Raw genomic sequence first — 20,461 nt, 5'->3', positions numbered from 1 at the left:
GTCTGACCAAACTGTGGGAGGTAGTGGAAGACAGGAGTGCCTGGCGTGCTGTGGTCCACGGGGTCACGAAGAGTCGGACACGACTAAACGACTAAACAACAACAGTGTTACATAGAGAATTTTTAAAATGGGCACCACTAAAGATTTGTTTTTGTTTTTGATTTCATTTCTCCCTTCATAGAAATCGTTACAATGATCAGATCCCCGTTTCCTTCTCATAAATAAAAATTCCATTCTTTGGTTGGCTCTAAAATTGGCAACTGCATCCGTTGTGCTTGACAGCTGAAAAGCAGCACAGAGCTGCTGCATCCTTGTGTAGTTTGATTCCCACCCCTCCCATGGTTATAAATAGCACATAGTGCATCAGAACAGGTTTTTTTCTCTTCTAAACTATCAATAATTTAGCAGTGTTGAGGGAGATTCCACAACGATGTAGAACTGAGGATGCATCGTGAATGGCGGTGGGAATGGCAGAAATACCTTTTACAGTGGTGGGAAATGCTGGTTTGCAGTGCAACCCTTCAGTGTGTTTATTCAGAAATAAGTCCCACTGGGTTCCTCTATAATAAATGTGCTTTAGGACTGCAGCCTTAGTGGGTTTTTGGGGGTAGCTCAGTGCTTAGAGCAGATGGATTGCATGCAAAGTGTCACCAGTTAAATCCTCAACTTCTCTAGGTAGGACTGGGGGAAAACCCCATCCAAAACTCTGAAGAGCTACTCCCGAGAAGACATTTTCGTCTGCCTGACTTAAGTCACAGGTTTCAAGATTGTCATTTTTTAATTTCAATTAATTGTGTCAATTATTTTATTATTATTTATTAAATAATAAATAAGCTGAGTGTGTTTAGCCTGGAAAAGAGGAGAAGGAGATGGAGAGAAGTTATGATAGCCATCTTCAGATATCTTTTTTTATTAAAAAAATACTTTAAATTAAATTTTCCAATTAAAACACAATTCAATTATTTCAATTATTTCCAATTATAAACATACATATCAATTAAGCCAAATATTATGCCAAATCAACAAAAAAAATGGGCTTCCCATGCTTCAATGTCTGTGGATTCTAGATAACTGTTTGCACTGCCATCCTAATCCTGATATCAAAATCTTGCTGTAATCCACAATAGTCCTGATTTTTTCCAACAGTCCCTCTAGATGTTTTCTTCTCTCTTTGTCTTTTGTCGCAGCTTCTAAGATAGGCATCAAATAAGATTTAACACATATCCATTTTTCCTGTGTGGGTTTTTTATCCAGTCCAACCTCCCCATAAATCTCCCTTGATCTGGAGTGCCTTTCTTGCCGTGTCAACAGTCCGACACAAGCCCGCCATCTTCAGATATCCAAAGGGCTGCCACATGGAAGCTTATTTTCTGCTGGTACAGGGGGGGGGGGCGAACCAATGGATTCAAGTTTTAGGAAAGAAGAATCCGATGAAACGTCAAAAATAACTTTCTGACAGTAGGAGCTGTTTGATGGTGGAATGGACTCCCATAGGAGGCTTTGGACTCTTCTTCATTGGAGGTTTTTAAGCAGAGGTTGGATAGCCATCCGCCAGGGATGCTTTAGTTGAGATTCCTGCATTGCAGGGGGCTGGACTAGATGGCCCTGGGGGTCCCTTCCAACTCTACAGTTCTGTGATTCCATGATCTGTATGCTCCCCATCACCCAAAGATCACAGGGTGGTTCACAACATAAAAAGGCAAAATGAGAACACAGAATACATAATAAAACAAATCAATAACCACACTCCCACAAACACATTTTAAAAACCTCATAATGTTAATCAGCTGAACGCCTGGTTGAAGGAAAATGTTTTCACCCGGCACCTAAAGATACTTTTAAAAAAACACACGCACACACACACATAGTGAAGCATGAGAGTGCATGTAGCAGCCAACTTCTTTCTACAAGGAAGGACAAGCACTTTAAAAATCCCTCCTCCTTGTTCCAGTAAGTTCCCTTTCTGCTATGTTTGCAGAAAGAAAGAGCATTAATGGAATTACTTAGGAACAAATAGTCTTGTTAGGATATTCTTTGTAGGTCAGCCGACTGTTGGTGAAGGATTCCAGCTTGCACAGTAGGTTCTAGGCCTTTCCTGTAAGTGGATCTACTGCAAGAGGAATGAAAGAGAGGAAATCCAGTAATGTCACAATATCCTCCACTTGCCAGCAAGACCCACTTCTGGGAAGAACTGGAATCGTACTGAGTAACACAGCAGAAGTCATGTCATACCGGTAGTCATCCTGTCATCCTTCACAAACTGATTCACCAAAGATGTGGTGTGCAAAGGACTGACACAAACTCCTTCTAATAGCGAAGTCAAATGGTGAGGGCTACCAGTATAGCTAGAAACAGGGCCAGCGAGAAAAAAGAGGGAACATGTTTGGGGGACAAAAAGCACCCCACTTTTAAAAACTAAGGGGGGGGCTAAAGATCCCCCAAACAACCCACTGAGGACTCAGCATGCTCGGTACCACAGAATGTAGGATACCCTGCAATATTTTGTTGCTGGTGCTTCTTGCCTCTTGCTAAGGCTGCTCCCCATAGATATGCTCATTTCCAAGGCAGGATGGCAGATTAGATTTCCAAAAAGCAAAGTGCAGCTGCCCTTTTTGCCAAATTGGTGTTGGGACAGGATGCAGAGAGCCATGAAACAATGTGGTTATACGAGTTTGATGAACATTGTACCTGGATTTTTAATGTAGTTCTGCAATAGATGCTGCCTTTAGCCTTAGTTGTTGTGCATGCTGAATTCTAATCTAGCGTGTTTGTAAATGATTGATGGTGGTTTACTCAAGATGCCGTGGTCATGTTCTGGAGTCTGCGGTTGGATAATTAGGATTGGCTCAGTTTCTCCTCTCCCAAGTCTGTGATTAAGCAATTAAGAGGTCTGCTGTTTGCTAGCTGAAGTAGAAGATTAGTTGTGGCTTTCTTGTATAACTTTTTTATGTCCCTTGAATGGGCATTTTATGGTGGTGCTCATGATTTTTCTCTTCTGTCAACCACTACAATATGTATCTTGAAGATGCTGAACTACCTGGCTTCCTTCACATAATCCAAAGACCTATGAAGAGAGAGGAACAAAGGCAGGCAAGGCAACAGAGCCTCAGATTGCTTGGGTAGGAACTGTGGAAGGAGGAGACTTAGGGAGCTGTGGGGCCTTCAGCCCTCGCAACTGCAAGTTCCACTGAGAAGAATTTCTGTGCTCTGTCGGCCTGCCTCCTGAGCTGTCTTTGTTTCCTTGAATAAAGAATTAACTTCACTGACAACATGTGAGTTATTGCTCATCTGCTTCTGACTCCTGCTCCTGACCTATACAGTGGTGCTTTGGTTCTTGAACTTAATCCGTTCCGGGACTTTGCTCGACTCCAGAAACCGTTCGAAAACCAAGGTGCGTTGGACGTTCAGCTTCTGAAAAACATTCGCCAACCAGAACACTCACTTCCGTGTTTGCCTTGTTCGGGAGCCGATTTGTTCAGGAGCCAAGCCGTTCGAGTCTCAAGGTACCTGTAAGGGGGTGGGCTTACAGGGAACAGCCAGCCCCCATCAATTCCAGCTCTTCTAATGGCTTGGACAGCAGCGGAAAGACAGGAGACAGGAAAGAGGAAGTGAGAGGAGCGGACCTGGCTCAGACAGCTTACAAGAGCCCCACCTGCAGCCCGTGATATCAGCAAGGAAGGAGGGACCAGCAGAGAGTTCCAGCGCAGAAACAGCAGAGGGGCGTCCTTTCAAATTTACCCCGGAACTGAGACGATCAACGGCTTGCAAACGTAGGGGGAGGAGATTTGAGGTTCCCAAATTACTCTGCTGGGGAAGGAGCCGAAAAGTGCCATTGGGAGAATCTGATAGCACTGAGTAGACATATTTTCATGAAGCTCTTGCATTGTAAATAGCTTTCACAATACAGGCACTAAAGACAAGATGGTTTGGAGTGTCGTTGATCGAGGGTAGCCAGCAACCGCCCTGACAGTACCACTGTACTGAGCTGGACCATTCTATCTCAGAATCATCAACCCTGGCTGGTAGCAGCTTTCTAGGGATTCAGCCACAGTTCTTTCCCAGCCCTACCTGAGGATGCCAGCGATTGAACCTAGGACCTCCTGCATGAGAAGCATGTGCTGTGCCACTGAGCTACAGCTCTTTCCCCCTGTTTGCTTGGTAAGAAGTGAACCCTCTCCTGCCTTCCAGTGTTGTGGCCAAGGGATGCAAAGACCCTGGGATGGCTGATAAAGGACTAAGTACTTATTTCTAAATTTCACTATCTTACCATTTCATCAATATTAAATGTGCTTAACAGAGCCATCATATCTTCATCTGGAGTCTGGCTGAGGAGGCGTAAGAGTCAGCATGAATGCTGCTTTTCTGAATATGAGTGCCATTGGCAGGAACAGCCTCTTTGCTCTGGAGCAAGCATAGGCAACCTTGGCTCCCCAGATGTTTTGGAACTGCAACTCCCATGATCCCTGACCACTGGCCCTGTTAGCTAGGGATCATGGGAGTTGTAGTTCCAAAACATCTGGAGAGCCAAGGTTGCCTATGCCTGCTCTGGAGGAACTCCTGGTATACTGGTGGAACACCCTGCTTGCATAGATGTATGCGAACACCGCTGGTGGTGTTTTGGGATCAGTAGGACTCAAAATGGGGTGTGTCAGGGCATCCTTGAATCAATAGGGTCCAAACACCCCCCCCCCCCATTTTCATGACACACCCAGAAAAGCTATCCCCAACAGGATTATTCTAGATTTCCAGTAAATCTGACTCCCTGGCTGTTCTGCATTGATTCATTTTACTCTATTCTTGTTTTAACCCAAAATGTCTGCCTGTGAGCCTAAAGTTGGTTTAGAGCTGTTGCACCTTAATGTATATGTTGCCTCCTCGTCCACCGCCACCACTTTCAAGCTAGCAGGATTTCAGGGTAGTCCTGCTGTCAAGCAACCCTATTCTGATTTCAAGGGACATAAAAGAATCATGCTATTTGTCACCATTCACATGCAAATGATTTCATTGCAAAAGCAAATCTGTGCTTTTATGTCACAAGGGCAAGTGCCAATTCTTGTGCATTTGCTTAGATTTTTTGTTTGCGCCGTGAAGGTTAATAAAAGCCAATTATTTCCTTGTAACAAAAGGCTATGGCCTTTAAGTACAGCAAAAATGGCATGTGTGCCGTACGATTCGGTTTTGCCATATGAAAACCCCTACAGTACTGCTGTTTGCCTTATGTTAGTGGCTTGCATTTTTGTTAGGTCTCCCATAAATCTTTGCAAGCTGTTTGCAACATTTATTAAAAACTGGGCTTTTGTCGTTCCACGCTGGGAAACATTAGCCTGCATCTTGTTAAAAACAAATAATGCTCCTATTGAACACAGAAAGCTGCTTTTATACTGATTTCAGATTATTGGCCCATCTAGCTTAGTATTGTCTGTATCCAACAGGCAGCCGTTCCCCAGGCTTTCATGCAGGAATATTTCCCAGACCTAGCAGGAGGTGCCAGGAATTGAGCATGGAGCTTTCCGTATTCAAAACATGTGCTCTAGCACTGAGCTACAGCCCTTCCCCACAAATCAGCTCCCACCCCAGTTTGGTATGATGTGGCGGTGTTTGCAAGAAGAGCCATAAAACTTTGGCAATGTGTTCTAGAAATACTTTTATTTGATTCATAAAATTCTTCTTTACTCTCACCGGCAGCAGCGTTAAGAGGATGGTTTCCAAGTGAGGTGGGAGTTCTGCACTCTCTGTTTTGTATCAGTAAACAAGACGTCAGCAGCACTAAAATAAAGCATTTGCAGGACAATCCTGCGCATGCCTCCTGAGGTGTGTAAGTCTTCCTAAATTCAGTGGGGGCCTACTCCTAAGAAAGTGTACACAGGATTACAGCTTTAAATTTGTATGGAATGCAAGCCTGTTCTGTTGTTTGGTTTTCATCAACACAGCCAGAAATTGGCAAAACTAGTTACAGCTAGCCCTCAAATATTCTCCTGATGCTCAAGCAAGGTATAAATGCATTCCGGTGCCAGGCAACACTTTTTTTTTATACCACCAGACTTTTGAATGATAAATTGCTCTCCCTTAGGGTGTGGTCAAATTTTATTTTGCTTTTTAAATGTATGTGTTGGATATATCTCTGAACATGGCTTCTTGTAGATAGAAGTTGGCTTTCCTAGTGGGTTTTCTAAATGAGAATTGTGCCATGAGTCAACTGTATGATGCAGCAGCAAAAAAGCTAATGCTATCCTAGGCTTCATCAACAGAAGTGTAGTGTCTGGTGGATCAAAGGAATTAATAGTGCTGCCTTGGTCAGACCACATCTGGAGTCCTGTCTCCATTTCTGGGTGCCACAGTTTAATAGGAATATTGACAAGCTGGCACATGTGCAGAGGAGGGCAACCAAGTTGATCAAAGGAAACCAAGCGTTATGAGCAGCGGTTGAGAGAGTTGGGTATGTTTAGCCTGGTAAAGAGGAGACTGAGAGGAGATATGATAGCCATTTTCAAATATCTCAAGGGCTCTCATATGGAAGATGTAGCATTGGAGCAAGTTTGTTTTCTCCTGCCCTGTGGGCTACGACCTGAACAGGTCGCTTCAAGTTACAGGAAAGCAGATTCAGACTAAACATCAGGAAGATTTTTCTGACAGTAAGAGCTATTTGACAATGAAATGGACTCCCTTGGGAGGTTGTGGGCTCTCTTTCCTTGGAGGTTTTTAAGCAGGGGTTGGGGGGCCATCTGTCATGGATGCTGTAGTTGAGGTTCCTCATTGCAGGACATAGGATGAGATGGCGCTTGGGGTCCCTCCCAACTCTTATGTAGACTCATTTGGCCTCTTGACCTAAAGTTCCCCACCCTTTTCAAGGGCGTACCCACCATGCGGCAAGTTAGGGCAGCTGCCCTACTCTAGAAGCAGGGCTGGTGGGCAGAGGCGGAGCACAGCCCGGCAGAGCGCGAGTTCGCCATTCCCGCCGCACCGCGCCGCACCCTCCCTCCAGCTCCCCGGCGCGCCCTCAGGCAAGGCCAAGCGCGGCGGGGAACCAGGGAGCGCGGCGCGGTGGGCGGGAACGCCGAACTCGCGCTCCGCTGGGCTGGGCTCCGCCTCCGCCCACCAGCCCTGCTGCTAGGGAGGGGCACAGCCCGGCGGAGCGCGAGTTCGCCGTTCCCGCCCGCCGCGCTGCGCCCTCCCTCCAGCTACCCGTCGCGCCCTCTGGCAAGGCCAAGCGCGGCGGGGAACCAGAGAGCGCGGCGCGGCGGGCAGGAACGCTGAACTCGCGCTCCGCTGGGCTGGGCTCCGCCTCCGCCCACCAGCCCTGCTGCTAGGGAGGGGCACAGCCCGGCGGAGCGCGAGTTCGCCGTTCCCGCCCACTTTGTGGCCCCTCCCCTTCCGTGCCTTGGCCCCTCCCCTTGCCCCCCCTAGTTTTGATCCTGGGTACGCCCATGACCCTTTTTCTAATTAAAAAGTTGGCAAAGGGAAGCTTTTCACTTACACTAGTGTTTTCACCCCCTCTTATCATTACGTCATTGGATCTTGCAGTGTTTATTGCATGCTAAAATGGCAGTGGCCAAACAGAGTTTATTGGGCCATATACATTGTGTTCATATTAGTACCACCAAACTTTCAATTTAGCAACTCAGCGGCAGGTAGAATGGAAGGATGGCACTGCATAGCATGGAGCTGGTTACTGAAGCTACAGAATTAGTTGCCCTTGCTCTGGAATTTCTCAGATATCTGCACTTCTTGCCACCTTTTCTGTATGTATAACTGAGAATTCTCTAAGCAGAATCTTTCATCGGCACAAATAGAAAGATCACTTCAAAATGTGCGGACTTGTCAGAAACAGCTCCTTATTTCATAGCTCTTAAAACAAATAAACAGCGTGAACAAATAGTTCACTGATTTCTCCCACGCTGCCTCACGAAATGCTCAATCTCCCTATGAAAAATAATATTTAACTACTGCTTCAAGTAAGGTGAAAATCCATTGGAGCCACCTTGCTTTTTATACAGTACTTACTTGCTAAAATTAGTATTTTTTTTATCGGAAAGAATTGTAATTGTTACAGCAATGACAAAAATAACAGGAGTGTACCTGAAACCTAGAGGCTCATATTACTATATAGTTATACATAGGAACACTGCATTATAGTGTTTGCATTACTGTATCATTATTATTATTATTAGGTTTGATGCATCCATTTGGGGTTTGGGTTGTCTGCTATCAGCATCTCTTAGGTCACTGATTTTTTTTTGTGAATATTTTTTATTAAACATTTCTTGAATTACAAAGGTGTATGCAGTGTCTCTCATATTTTAACATGTATCATTTTTGCAAATCAGTTTCATTTGTTAAGACACTAAGAAGAAAGAGGTCACTGATTTTTAAAACACCGGGAGCACCTATTCAGCATACCGGTACAGTGGTACCTCGGTTTATGAACACAATTGGTTCCGGAAGTCTGTTCATAAACTGAAGCGAACTTTCCCATTGAAAGTAATGGAAAGTGGATTAATCTGTTCCAGACGGTCCGCGGAGTACTTAAACTGAAGCGTTCATAAACTGAAGCGAACTTTCCCATTGAAAGTAATGGAAAGTGGATTAATCCGTTCCAGACGGGTCCGCGGAGTACTCAACCTGAAGCGTACTTAACACGAAGCATGGGTGTAATTGGTTCCGGAAGTCTGTTCAAAAACTGAAACGTTCATAAACTGAAGTGAACTTTCCCATTGAAAGTAATGGAAAGTGAATTAATCCGTTCCAGATGGGTCCGCGGCGTTCGTAAACCGAAAATTCGTAAACCAAGGTGTTCATAAACCGAGGTTCCACTGTAGCTACTTTTATGAAAAACGACACATTTCGAATGTAGCTTTGCTGGAGCTAACTGTCAAGTGTTTTTAGTGTGTGTGTAGGAACATTTGAGAAAAAGTATTTGCTTTTTTAAACGCCAGTGTTTACATGCTGAGGAAATGTCATATAACGGAGCACTCCTTGCCTGTCATTTCAGTGATCTGCTGTCTTCAGAATACCTCGAGAGGCACATCGAACATGGCGGAAAGATGGTGGAAGTGAAAGTAAGAACTTGCACCTTGGCATTTTTTGTTATGAATGTATTTTCATCTTGCTGCATGCAATGCAATTAAGCTGCCTTAACTTGGCTGCAGAGGGTGCTGGTGGGGGAACGCAAATTGGGAGCCGAGTTATAAAACAACCAAGCCACATTTCAGTCTTCCAAAGCAGGGATGGGGAAGGGCTCTAGCCATTGCACATTCCAGCCCCACAGATGACAGAGCTTTCTGCCCATGTATGCTCCTCTTCATCCAGGCAAGCTGGAGGCAGTTCAAAGGCGCATTCCCACCAAGACACATTTAAGGAGAGCTCACAGCAGGAGTGGGACTTCATCTCCCAGCATCCCTGCCCATTGGCCTTGCTGGCTGGGGGGCTGATGGGAGTTGGAGTCCAAGAGGCCGTGAAGGGCCACAGGTCCCCTATAACTGGCTTAGAGCAAGACCAGTGAGGGGTGTGGCCAGAAGAAAGTTCCAGACAAAGAGGCCTGGAGAGTTGCTTTCGACCCCCAGGCCCAGGGTTCCTCACCCCAGTTCAAAAGCTTGTTTTTATTTGGCTCAGTATTGTAAAGCAATTCCCATCATCCCTGACCACTGGTCCTGCTAGCTAGGGATCGTGGGAGTTGTAGGCCAAAAAAACATCTGGAGGGCTGAGGTTGAGGAAGCCTGGCATAGGATGTCAATCTGGTCAACCAAAGGCCTGGTTAAAAAGGGACATTTTTGCCTGGCACCTAAAGGTGTATAATGAAGGTGCCAAGTGAACTTTCCTGGGGAGAGCATTCCACAGATGGGGAGCCACTGCAGAGAAGGCTCCTTCTCGTGTTGCCACCCTCCGCACCTCTCAAGGAGGAGGCACCTGAAGGAGATCCAAGTGACAGCACAATACCACATTTTGTGTGTGGGGGCTCGTCTCAGCTTTGGCTATTGAGACTACAACTTCTGTAGGTTCTGCTTCGCCACTTTTACTTTATTGTTGTTGTTGGTGGTGGTGGTATTATTATTATTATTATTATTATTATTATTATTATTGTAGTAGTAATAGTAGCAGTATACTTCTTAATGCCAAAATAGACTTCTGTGTGGTTTATAAAGAAGATAAACCAGTTGCACAAACCTTTCCTCCAAGGACCTCCAGGTGGTATCCCATGGTTCTCTCCTCCGCCACCCCCATGCTATCCTTACAACTCCCCTTTGAGGTACATTTGGATGGGAGACAGTGACTAGTCCAAGGGTCACTTAGTGAGCTTACCCCGTGAGTGAGGGTTTGAACCCTCCTCTTCTGGGCCCAACACTCTGACCACTGCCCTATAAAGATTGGTAATTAAAATATGCACACACAAAAAATTGCCTTAAACAAGGCAGCAATGAAAATAGGAGACTCAGGTCAAGAGACCAAGGCAATGTCTCTGTGTTAATAACTTACTGTTGACTATAAGGGGGAGGGGGAGAGGTAGTGAAATTGGCAGAGAGAAAGCCTGTTGCCAGGATTTAAGTGGCAGTAGCTGAAAGGTGACTGGGCTACCTTATGTTGAGTCAGACCACTGGTCTATGTACCTCAATATTGTCTACATTTGACTGGCAGCAGCTCTCTGGAGTTTCAGGCAGGGGAAACTCCCATCTCTACCTGGAGATGCTGGGGATTGAACATGGGACCTTCGGCATGCAAAGCAGATACCCCCCCCCAGCTCATGAATGGCAGTTATGCCTCTCCAGCCTTTGGAAAGATGTGTGTTTTAAGTATGGATCCATTCAGTCATACATTTAAAGAGTGTGCCTGCTATGAATGCAGCTTATGAAAATCTGACGCTAAGAAAGAACAGGAATGGGCATCTGTTTCTCTCTGTCGGGCATTAGCTATACATAAAAGGTGGAAATCTAAACACTTTGGATCACTAGCAAGTCTCGCTCTCTCTTTCTTTTTACCAAATTAGGTTCTGATTTTTCAAGGCATTCTAATATTAGAATACCTCTTTAGCATAGTTTAAAGACAATGCAGTGCATTTTGGCAGTTTCCATGGCAGACACAGTATAGGAATGCTCAAGACTTTTAATAATAAATGTGGAGTCATTTGTGGCTATAAAGCCAGTGGCAGAGCAATAAAATTTTATAAGGCACGGGGGAGATTGGAGGTGCTCTTTCCATGCTGACTCCATCCCCCCCTATTATGTGCTAGGAGTCACTATGGAGGGACTGTCCTCACAGCAGTTTTGGGCTGTTCCTGATGGGAAGAGGGAGGTGGCATATGCGTCAATTTCTCTGCATGAAATTTAAAGCCCCTTATAGGATTGCAGCTGGTATATTATCCTAACCTGATTAAAGATGAGGCCATTTCTGCCTCAAGCGACACTGCAGGATCAATGAGCATCTCTCAGACTGTGAACCTGATCGCTTAGGGGGAAGCTCAGTCATCTCCAGAACCTCAGTTTATTGGCCCTCATCCAGTCCATTGTCTCATCAGGGCGCTGATTAAGGACATCCACTGGCCCTGTTCAGGTACTCATTGCCAGGCTTAACTAAGCTGATGAGGAGGGGAGAGAGAAGGCAAGCATGCTAGCTCTGCCTTCTGTCCCCATCACCGTCTGCAGGTTTGAGGGTGACTCTTGTGTAGTGGGGAAGCCTCCTTGTGGTAGGTCCCACATAAGACCCTCCTCAGGTCCGTGGAAACTACTCTGCTGTTGCAGAAAAGTCCCGCTTGAAAATACAGAAAGTGTAGGAACTCTCTTGCATGCTCTCAACCCACCTTATTTGTTTTTTTTAAAGCCCATCAATGAATGCCTGATTCTGACTCTTTTATTCTTTGTTTTTGATTATTTAATAGCCAGACCGCTTAATATATTAAAAAATATCTGTACAAAAAACGGAAGCAACGACAGACAACTTAAATGAAACATTACAAAAATACATATGAAAATCAGTGCAAAATTTTACACACACACACACACACACACACACACACACACACACACACACCAGTATAGTTCCTCACCTGATTAAACCTGGTTCTCATTTGGTTTACCATTGTGTGGATTTACTTAGTCTCCTTATGCTGTCTTGTTACATCTGTTACTGCCGACCAGAGCTGTAGCTGCACTCAATTCAAGTGACCCAAGAAATCAGTTTATTCTCTTTCTGTCCATTTTCTCCTTTAGGGAGACAAACACTACAAAAAGTTTTGCACGTGCCACTAAATTTCTCCTAGGGTTGCCCAATTAGAATTTCAAAGATCAAATTCCATTGCTTCACAGCAGATGTTCTGCAAAGCTGCTGTGTTCCTTTGGCAGTTTGGGTGTGCTCAGTTAGGGAGCTTCCAAGCAGTGGCTATTTTGAGGTGGGATTGAGTCGCATTTTGTGCAGAAATCATTTTGTGAAAGTCTGGTTGATTGGAAGGCATTGTGCAGCAAACCCACTTCCCCAGAAGACTGGACTTATTTCAATAAGGAAAGCAATGGGAAAATGCACTAGGTTGAGACTTGCTTTGAGGCAACATTGTCTAACCTCCCCGCAGACAAATCAGAGTGAAGGCTAATTAAATAGCCAGTCATCATTCCTTCCTACCCATGAATGGTCTATAAACAGGTGGTCTTGCTCCCTGCACTTTCCCCTGTTTTAGAGCCACTCCCACCATGTTTTGCAATGAAGAAGGGGGCTGTTGATCTAACTAAATGCAGCTGCTGTATATTGTGCAATGTAGCCTTTAATTCAGCATTTAAAGAGCATTTCTGCATTCAAGGGTTAGGTGGATGTCCTCCTCCTCCTCCTCCTCCTCCTCCTCCTCCTCCTCCTCCTCCTCTAATAACTCTCATTCACTAATAGTTCATACGTGACAGCCAAAATACACTTTTGCATTGGAAGCTGGCTTTAGGGAGAACCAAATGGAAACTAACAAGAGAGGCCTTGGCAGGAAGAAACTAAAAGGAGAGATAGAGAGAGCACTTAGGACTACTTTGTCAGCAATATGCTGATGGCACACAGCTCTACTTACTTACATTTGCAGGTGAGGCAGTGGATGTGCTGGACTATTGTCTTGCCTCAGTAATGGACCGGGTGAGAGCCAATAAACTGAAGCTCAATCCAGATAAGTCTAAAGTACCGCTGGTGTGGATGATGGGAATTGTAGTCCAGCAACACTGGGAGGGCCACAGGTTCACCCCTGGCTCCCAGATTTGTATGAGTGCTTCAGAATGGTGGAGGCTTGGAAAACCTTTGTTTATTTTTGTTGTTGTTGGCCAATCCATGAAAAATCCCAGCAAGGGCACTTCGTGAGCCTGAATGAAAGAGAGAGTGAGCAATGTTTGTTTTCGTTTGGAAAATCCGGAGTCTGATCTTGGGTCAAATGAGCCTGGACTTTCTGCACTATTGTGATGATGCAGTGCAACAGAACAGTGTGATTATTGTTTTGCTGTATATTTTGACTCCATTTTTAGATGAAGGCTCCTTCCAAAAATAAGTCAGCCACAACACCAGAGTATGAAAAACAAAACTACAAAGGATTGTTCGATGCATTTCAATAACCTGCTTAAAAAAACAGTTACGGGAAGGACGACAAAAATAAGTTATGTAACGGGCACATTGTTTTTGCACCATTTTTAAACTATCCAGTTGTTTGGGCTGCCAGGTATAGAATTTGTAAACCGAATCACATACATATACAACAAGGTGCCTATTTCAGTTCTTGTGTATTAAAGAGCTGCTAGCCTCACCCATTTATTCTCCCTTGCAAATGGCCCATCGAAGCTTTGTTTGGCTCCCTTTTCCCCATGCAGCTTCTTAGAATAGAGCTAAAGGCTGAAGGAAAAAATAAACATTTTTGGTGGGGCATTGCAGGGGCAATCAGCAGATGTCAAGTCTTTTCCCCACAAATGCCCCTCCCCTGCAGTCACATCACTTGAGGAAACATGGGTTTAGCAACACACATTTGCCAAGGCAACCAGTAATTCTGCCCAGGGTCACAAGCCCAATTCACACTGCAACATATTTTGGCATGTAGGCAAATGAGTGGCAGTTGGTTTTGCCGTGGAAGAGATGGCATCACTGTTCAATTGCATTCATATGAGAGAAAGTGAGATTGAGAAAACATGCCTTTGGGTTGGTGTGCAGCTGCAGGAATGGTAACAAGCAGTTTTTGCAGGGTCTAAGATTTATTTTAGCACCAGCAATTGAGATGCATGCAAGGATACTGAAAAGCTGCATCTTCAGAATACCAGATTTCCTTGTTGACTGGCAAACCTCACGCTAAGCTGTCAGGACTGAAACCAGTGGCACTGGTATGGTTTAGGTGGGAAGAGGTACTAGAGAAACAGAAGCCCCCTCCACCCCCCAAAAAACCCCTCCATGAGTCTGTCATATATTGTTGTTCTTTCCTTTAGGCAATCTGGGATTCTTCCAGACTCCCAACATACAGTTGCAGCAGATCACTGTGTCCTTTTATCTCTCTTTGATTATCATTCTGTCATCGGGATTGCTACCAAGATAAAAGGGCTGCCGGTCTGAATAATATGCACTAGTCCCCTTTCCTGTTAAGTATCCAAATCTGTTCCCTGCTATTTCTTAAAAACAACTCACTCACTCCGCCCTATCTATCGGAAACACGATCCAAACACAACAGCCTTGGCAAATGGTTCTGACTGTATTCAAACAATGTACTAATGGCAGGCATTGCCACTTTGGTGCCAGGTGTGACATGTATGTATTTATGTATTTTTTTGACATACACATAGGTAGACAGTCATCTTTGATGGTTAACAGGCCTGTGTGCATATTGTGAGCGTATCTTCTGGGAAGCTGTGATGGGGGCATATATAGTGTGAAAGGTGCAACAAAACCCATATGCATGTAATTGCCAGAGTTGGCAAATTACTTTTAGGTTGCACATTTGCTGCCCTGGGTTCCTTTGGAGGAAGGTGCAAGGGATAATAAACATTTCCTTGCATTGAGGTGTAGCTCATGGAGGAATTCAGTCATGTATGAATTGTCTCCCAAGAAATGCAGATGTCCTCTTTGGCCATAGCGAAGTAGTAGAAAGTGTGCTTTGCATGTAGAATCTCTGCATCACCCTTGCAGAGCGGCTGCCAATCCGGGTAGATGGACTGATGGCCTCGCTCAGTGTCATAGCTGCCAAGTTTTCCCTTTTATCACGAGGAAGCCTATTCAGCATAAGGGAAAATCCCTTTAAAAAAGGGATAACTTGGCAGCTATGCTCAGTGTTCATGGCAGCTTCCTGTTCCTTTTCCCTAAAGCCTAGATGGATGCAATATGGTAGAAGATGGTTTGCTGAGAACTCCTTGGCTTGTTCTTGCAACACATTCTTAGCTGCTTACATAATTTTTACCCTTGCCGTTCTGCTTCCCAGTCACCTTGAATCTGAGAAGATTCCTAGACTAGGAATAGGTTGTGATACATCAACAGCTCCTGTAGGTGATGTTGTAAAATGCATTCTCCTCCGTAGATGTGAGGAACTAAACTAGCTGTCCTCTAATATAGGCATGTCCAACAGGATCGTGATACTCCCTGAAAAAACCTAACCCGAACCTCCCCCCCCCCCATGGGCCTTCCTAAAAAAAGCTCAACAACTTTGACCTGAACCCCAAAAAGGGGGGTAGATCACTGCCAGTTTTTAACTCTGTGAGTAGATCGCCGTCTCTTGGGAGTTGGCCACCCCTGTGTATTTATAGACAATGCCTTATTAATTTCTACTTCATGAAAAGGGTGTAAAAAGCAGCAGGCACTGTCAGTGTCAGAGCTGCAATTGATGTTTAGACGTAAAGGATCAGAAACCCAAATGGATTGAGCTTCCCTGTTTTCATTATTCCTCTTTTGTCAAATCATAGTAGCATCAAGGTTTACTGCTTAACTATTATGGGCGGTGTGCATCTAACTTGTTCCATCAGTGCCAGGTTTCCTGCTTGCACAATGGGATGGACATACCTGTCATGTGCCCCTAAATCTGTGTGGGGTTTCCCTGCAACCCTCCAGAGCAGATTTGGTAGGGTGTAGGATGTATGCAGGGGAAGAAAGTTCTGTTGCACAAGCAGAAATCCTTGAAGTGACAGAATGAGTTGTTTGGATACCACCCATTATCATCATTATTGATTATTAATATATCAAAATCAGTATGTGTAAACTAATACACACACCCATGTCAATAGCATCATCAGGAGGCATACTGCTTTACAGAATTCAAGGGGATAGGTCCCTGCCCCGAGGAGCTTACAAGGTAAAATTTCTCATTGCGGAAGCAACAAAGGAAAGGAAGATGGGATAAACAGGAGAAGCAGCATGCAGTCATTGCAGCAGTATGTGCCATCTTAGGTTTCTCAGCCTTTAGTGCCACCTCAAAAAATATTCCAAAAAGCCACCAAATTCTGCCAAAAAACTGCCAGATTCCACCACAATTGCTCCCTCCAAACCTCTTTTTTCAAACTCCAACTCTCCACAGTCCTCAAAGGTCGGTGCAAAGAAATCCTGGGATTACTAGCCGTTTCTCCCACTGTTTACGTGCCATTTTTGCATTTTTCGTGCCCTAAGGCCTTTTTCCTCAGTTCCTTTCTTCAATCAAATATTTGCCCCTGCAGAACCTTTTAAGGGAAAGGGCACATTTTCCTTCTACTTCACATCGACGTTCCATTGAGGCATGCAGAGTCTTGATACTTGCAAGAAGATACTGTGCAACAAGAAAAGAGCAGAAATGCTTCCTTTATGTAGGTCAGTGATATTCACTACAAAGTTGCCAGGGGCCTCTTTTAAATCTAGGAGATGTGTTCGTGGAGGGGCTTAATAAAATGCAGTTCGTAATGCTAAAGCTAAATTCTGATTCCTTTAAATGCTAAGGAAAGGAAATTACTTCAGATTTTGTGCCCGCAAGCCCAAGTGCACATGTTTGTAACATTCCTCCTCACAAAGGGAGCCGCTGCCTTGCCGCTGCCTATCAATTGCTTATCCCCTCTTCAAGCCTTGGAAGTCCCATTCCAGGGAGTCCCACTTGGCCCCATCTCTGTTGTCCTTCTGTTGACAGATGAGAAGTCTTCACTGTTTTGGCTGCTTTTTGTCCTGCTGTGTTTTTACTTAGTGTTGCTATACAGTGATTTGCTTTTTCATGATTGTCTTCATACTGGATTGATTAGTTACATAGGCTCATGTGGAGAGATCAGCAAATACATATGATGATAAGTGTGTAAGTACAGAAAGCCACAAATACAATCTATGGGGCAATAAATCGTGGCATTTGCCCCCTACGCTCAACAGATGCTACCATACTTCTAAAAGCTAAAGAAGCTTTCACTGCTCTGGAAAGAACATTACCAGCATCTCCTTAACCGCAACCTTCCCCATAGCTGCTGAGGTCCTCTCACAAATTCTGCCAAAACAAATTAGAGATGAGCTTGCAGCATCTCCAAATCTGGGAGAGTTGTGTACAGCTATTAACCAAATGAAAAACAACAAAGCCAGAGGACCTGAAGGGATATCTGTCGAAGTCTTCAAAGTGGACGGAATTGAATTTACACAACAATTTCACAATCTCATCGAAAAAATCTGGGAGCGAGAGGAGATCCCAGCAGACTTTAGGGATGCCAAAATTATCAACTTTTTTTTTCAAAAAAAGATGACAGAATGGATTGCTGTAAGGGGGAGACAGTACAGAGAACCTCCCCTTTGCATCAGAAGTAGCTCCTCCCCAAGCAGTGATGGAAGCGAGGGCTCTGAGGAGGCAAGCCAGGAAGTGGAGGGAGAGGGCCAGGGCTCTGGCAGCATGGGAGAGCCCCGGCTACACAGGAGGGAGGAGAGGGGGGGGAAGGAGGGGAAAGGAAAGCATGGAGCGTAGACCCTTTCCTCCGGTTCCGGAATCACGCAGGAGAAAGAAGGGGAGGAGATTCACTGTCCTGAGACTCCTATGTTGGGGGAGATCACATGGGGGGGCAGTGCCGGATTCTGCATCGGACTGAGCAGACATGTTTTACACACCTGTCTCACTATAAATAGAGTGCACCAATAAAAACTGTTTAAAGACAAGCATGGGGAGCGTCGTTACTCTGGAGTAGTCGCAAGAACCCCCTGACAATTGTGGAAACTATCTTTATTAGCTGTGGACAGCAAAATTCTTGCAAGGATCTTAGCAAACCATCTCCTAACTATATCCGAGGCTACCCTTCCTGAATCCCTAAATGGTTTTCAACCTTCTAGGGAGACAGCATACATGATTTTCACTGCTAGACAGCTTCAAGAAAAATGCAGAGAGTAAAACCAACCCCTGTATATGGCGTTTGTTGACCTGACTAAGGCCTTCAACACTGTAAATCGTAATGCCCTCTGGACTGTCCTTCTGAAAATCGGCTGCCCAACAGAGTTGGTGCTGCCATGCTAAGGAACTGGTTTCTTGCAAGTGCAGAATGAGTGTTATGTGGCACAAGCTCAGGAGCTCAGGATTACAGACCTGAAGGAAACCTGTGCCACAACCACAACATAAGAAATTAGGGAAAGGAAGCTTGCAAGAAGGGTAGAAGGCTGTAAACAACAGCAGGACGTATGTTACTCCCAAGGCCATTCAGTGAATACCACTCATTCAGGACATTCTCTTTGGTCTACAGCAATCACTAAAAATAGCTTGTCTTGCTCACCTAATTTCTAGAGCCACTGACCCAGTTCATAACTCAGTGACTTTTAAACATTTCTATAATGCAGCTGAAATATCCATTTTAAGTGGGACGGACACACACACACACACACACACACACACACACACGAGGAATGTTGTGCTCTTTGAAACACTAGTCCATCTTTTCCATTTCTCTAGAAAGTTTTTTTTCCTGTTATTGGCGTACATTCTTGAAAAGCTGCGATTGCAGACGGTTTTCCAGCATCTCAGATGCAGATTTGGCTTATGTTTAGCTGTAGGCCTTGAGCCTGGCTCTCAAATAGCACATTGATGCTGTCAAGCAAAGAGGACACATTAATAAAAAAGCAGTGAGTGCACACGCTCTAGAGATTATAGTAGTTGTTGCCGGTTTGAAAGTGCTACTTGTAAGATAAGAGACCAGAAGTTTCAGCAGAGCAAGTGGCAGATGAATTCCTTGGTCAGAACTTCACATTACATTTGAGCACCTAAAACAATTGGGCCTCTTTGGGAGGAAATGATTCAGAGAGTGGGAAGGGCTGTAGCTCGGTGGCAGAGGGCATGCAGAAAATCCTGGCTTTCAACCCTGGCCATTTCCCAGGCTGCCAGCCTTTGCAGAACAGGGATGGACTGTATGTGGTCCTCCCGATCTTGTTAAGACTCCCATCAGCCCCAGACAGCATGTTCAATACCCATGGTTGGGCAGGGGGTGTTATTAGAAAAATTCTAAAGTCTTCCAAAAAGGTCAAGATCGCTGTTCTAAACATTGGCCTTAAATTAATGAACCGACAGCTCAAAACTACACACAACACTCGGCCCTGGGAAAGAGGCAACAAGGTGAAGGGAGGTCAAGCTGCTTCACACTTTGAGCCTCAGGGCATGGAAAGATGCCACATGTGCTCTGCTGCTCACTGCCAAGGAGATGTGGCAGCATCTGCTAGAAAAGCTGCCTCTTAATTGCCTCCCTGTAAAGATGAAGGAACTGGCTTTGAATGTCACCTAAGAGAGGCCCAAAAGGGAAGGAAGCTGGGGACCATTTTTCTGTGCCCTTTTAGGAGTCAGAATTTAGGAGTCAGAATCATACAGTTGTAGAGTTGGAAGGGATGCCAAGATTCATCTATTCCAGGGGTCAGCAAACTTTTCCAGCAAGGGGCTGGTCCACTGTCCCTCAGACCTTGTGGGGGTCTGGACTATATTTCGAAGGGGAAAAAAATGAACGAATTCCTATGCCCCACAAATAACCCAGAGATGCATTTTAAATAAAAGGACACATTCTACTCATGTAAAAACACACCGATTCCTGGACCATCCGCGGGCCGGATTGAGAAGGCGATTGGGCTGGATCTGTCCCCCAGGCCTTAGTTTGCATACCCACGATCTAGTCCGGGCATTTGCAACAGGTAGATCGTGATCTACCAGTAGATCACTGGATATCTGCAGTAGATCACTGGTAGATCATTGGCTCCCCCTAAAGAAGCTGAACAACTGTGGATCCCCTAAAAAAAAGCTCAACATTTTACCTCCTCCCTGAAAAAACTCAACAACTTTGACCTGACCCCAAAAGGGGGTAGATCACTGCCAGTTTTTAACTCTGGGTAGATCGTAGTCTCTTGGGAGTTGGCCACCCCTGATCTAGTCCAACCCCCTGCAATGCAGGAATCTCAACTAAAGCATTCATGACAGATGGCCATCCAACCTCTGCTTTTATATATGTTGGAAGCTGTCCAGAATGGCTGGGGCAACCCAGTCTGATGGGTGGGTTACAAATACCATATTATTCTGTGTATAAGACTAGGCTTTTTAACA

General features: G+C 44.9%; 1 protein-coding gene across 14 annotated transcripts in view; it reads left to right on the top strand.

Moving 5' to 3' along the window:
* Positions 1 to 20,461, top strand: part of ADAM22 (ADAM metallopeptidase domain 22) — a 126,827-nt gene that overhangs the window by 44,313 nt on the left and 62,053 nt on the right. For all 14 annotated transcript variants that reach the window (XR_015946472.1, XM_088654512.1, XM_088654511.1 and 11 more), the window contains exon 4: positions 8,990 to 9,056. Coding sequence is in view for 13 of the 14 variants with exons in the window: in XM_088654512.1 (XP_088510638.1) it covers positions 8,990 to 9,056 (67 nt within the window). In the remaining variant the exon portion in view is untranslated. The remainder of the gene's footprint in view (positions 1 to 8,989; positions 9,057 to 20,461) is intronic.

This window comes from Zootoca vivipara, chromosome 11 (genome assembly GCF_965207765.1).
Source record: "Zootoca vivipara chromosome 11, rZooViv2.hap1.1, whole genome shotgun sequence".
NCBI classification, from domain to species: Eukaryota; Metazoa; Chordata; class Lepidosauria; order Squamata; family Lacertidae; genus Zootoca; species Zootoca vivipara.
The sequence above is the reverse complement of the archived record's forward strand: the minus strand, read 5'-3'. Positions and strand labels throughout refer to the sequence as shown.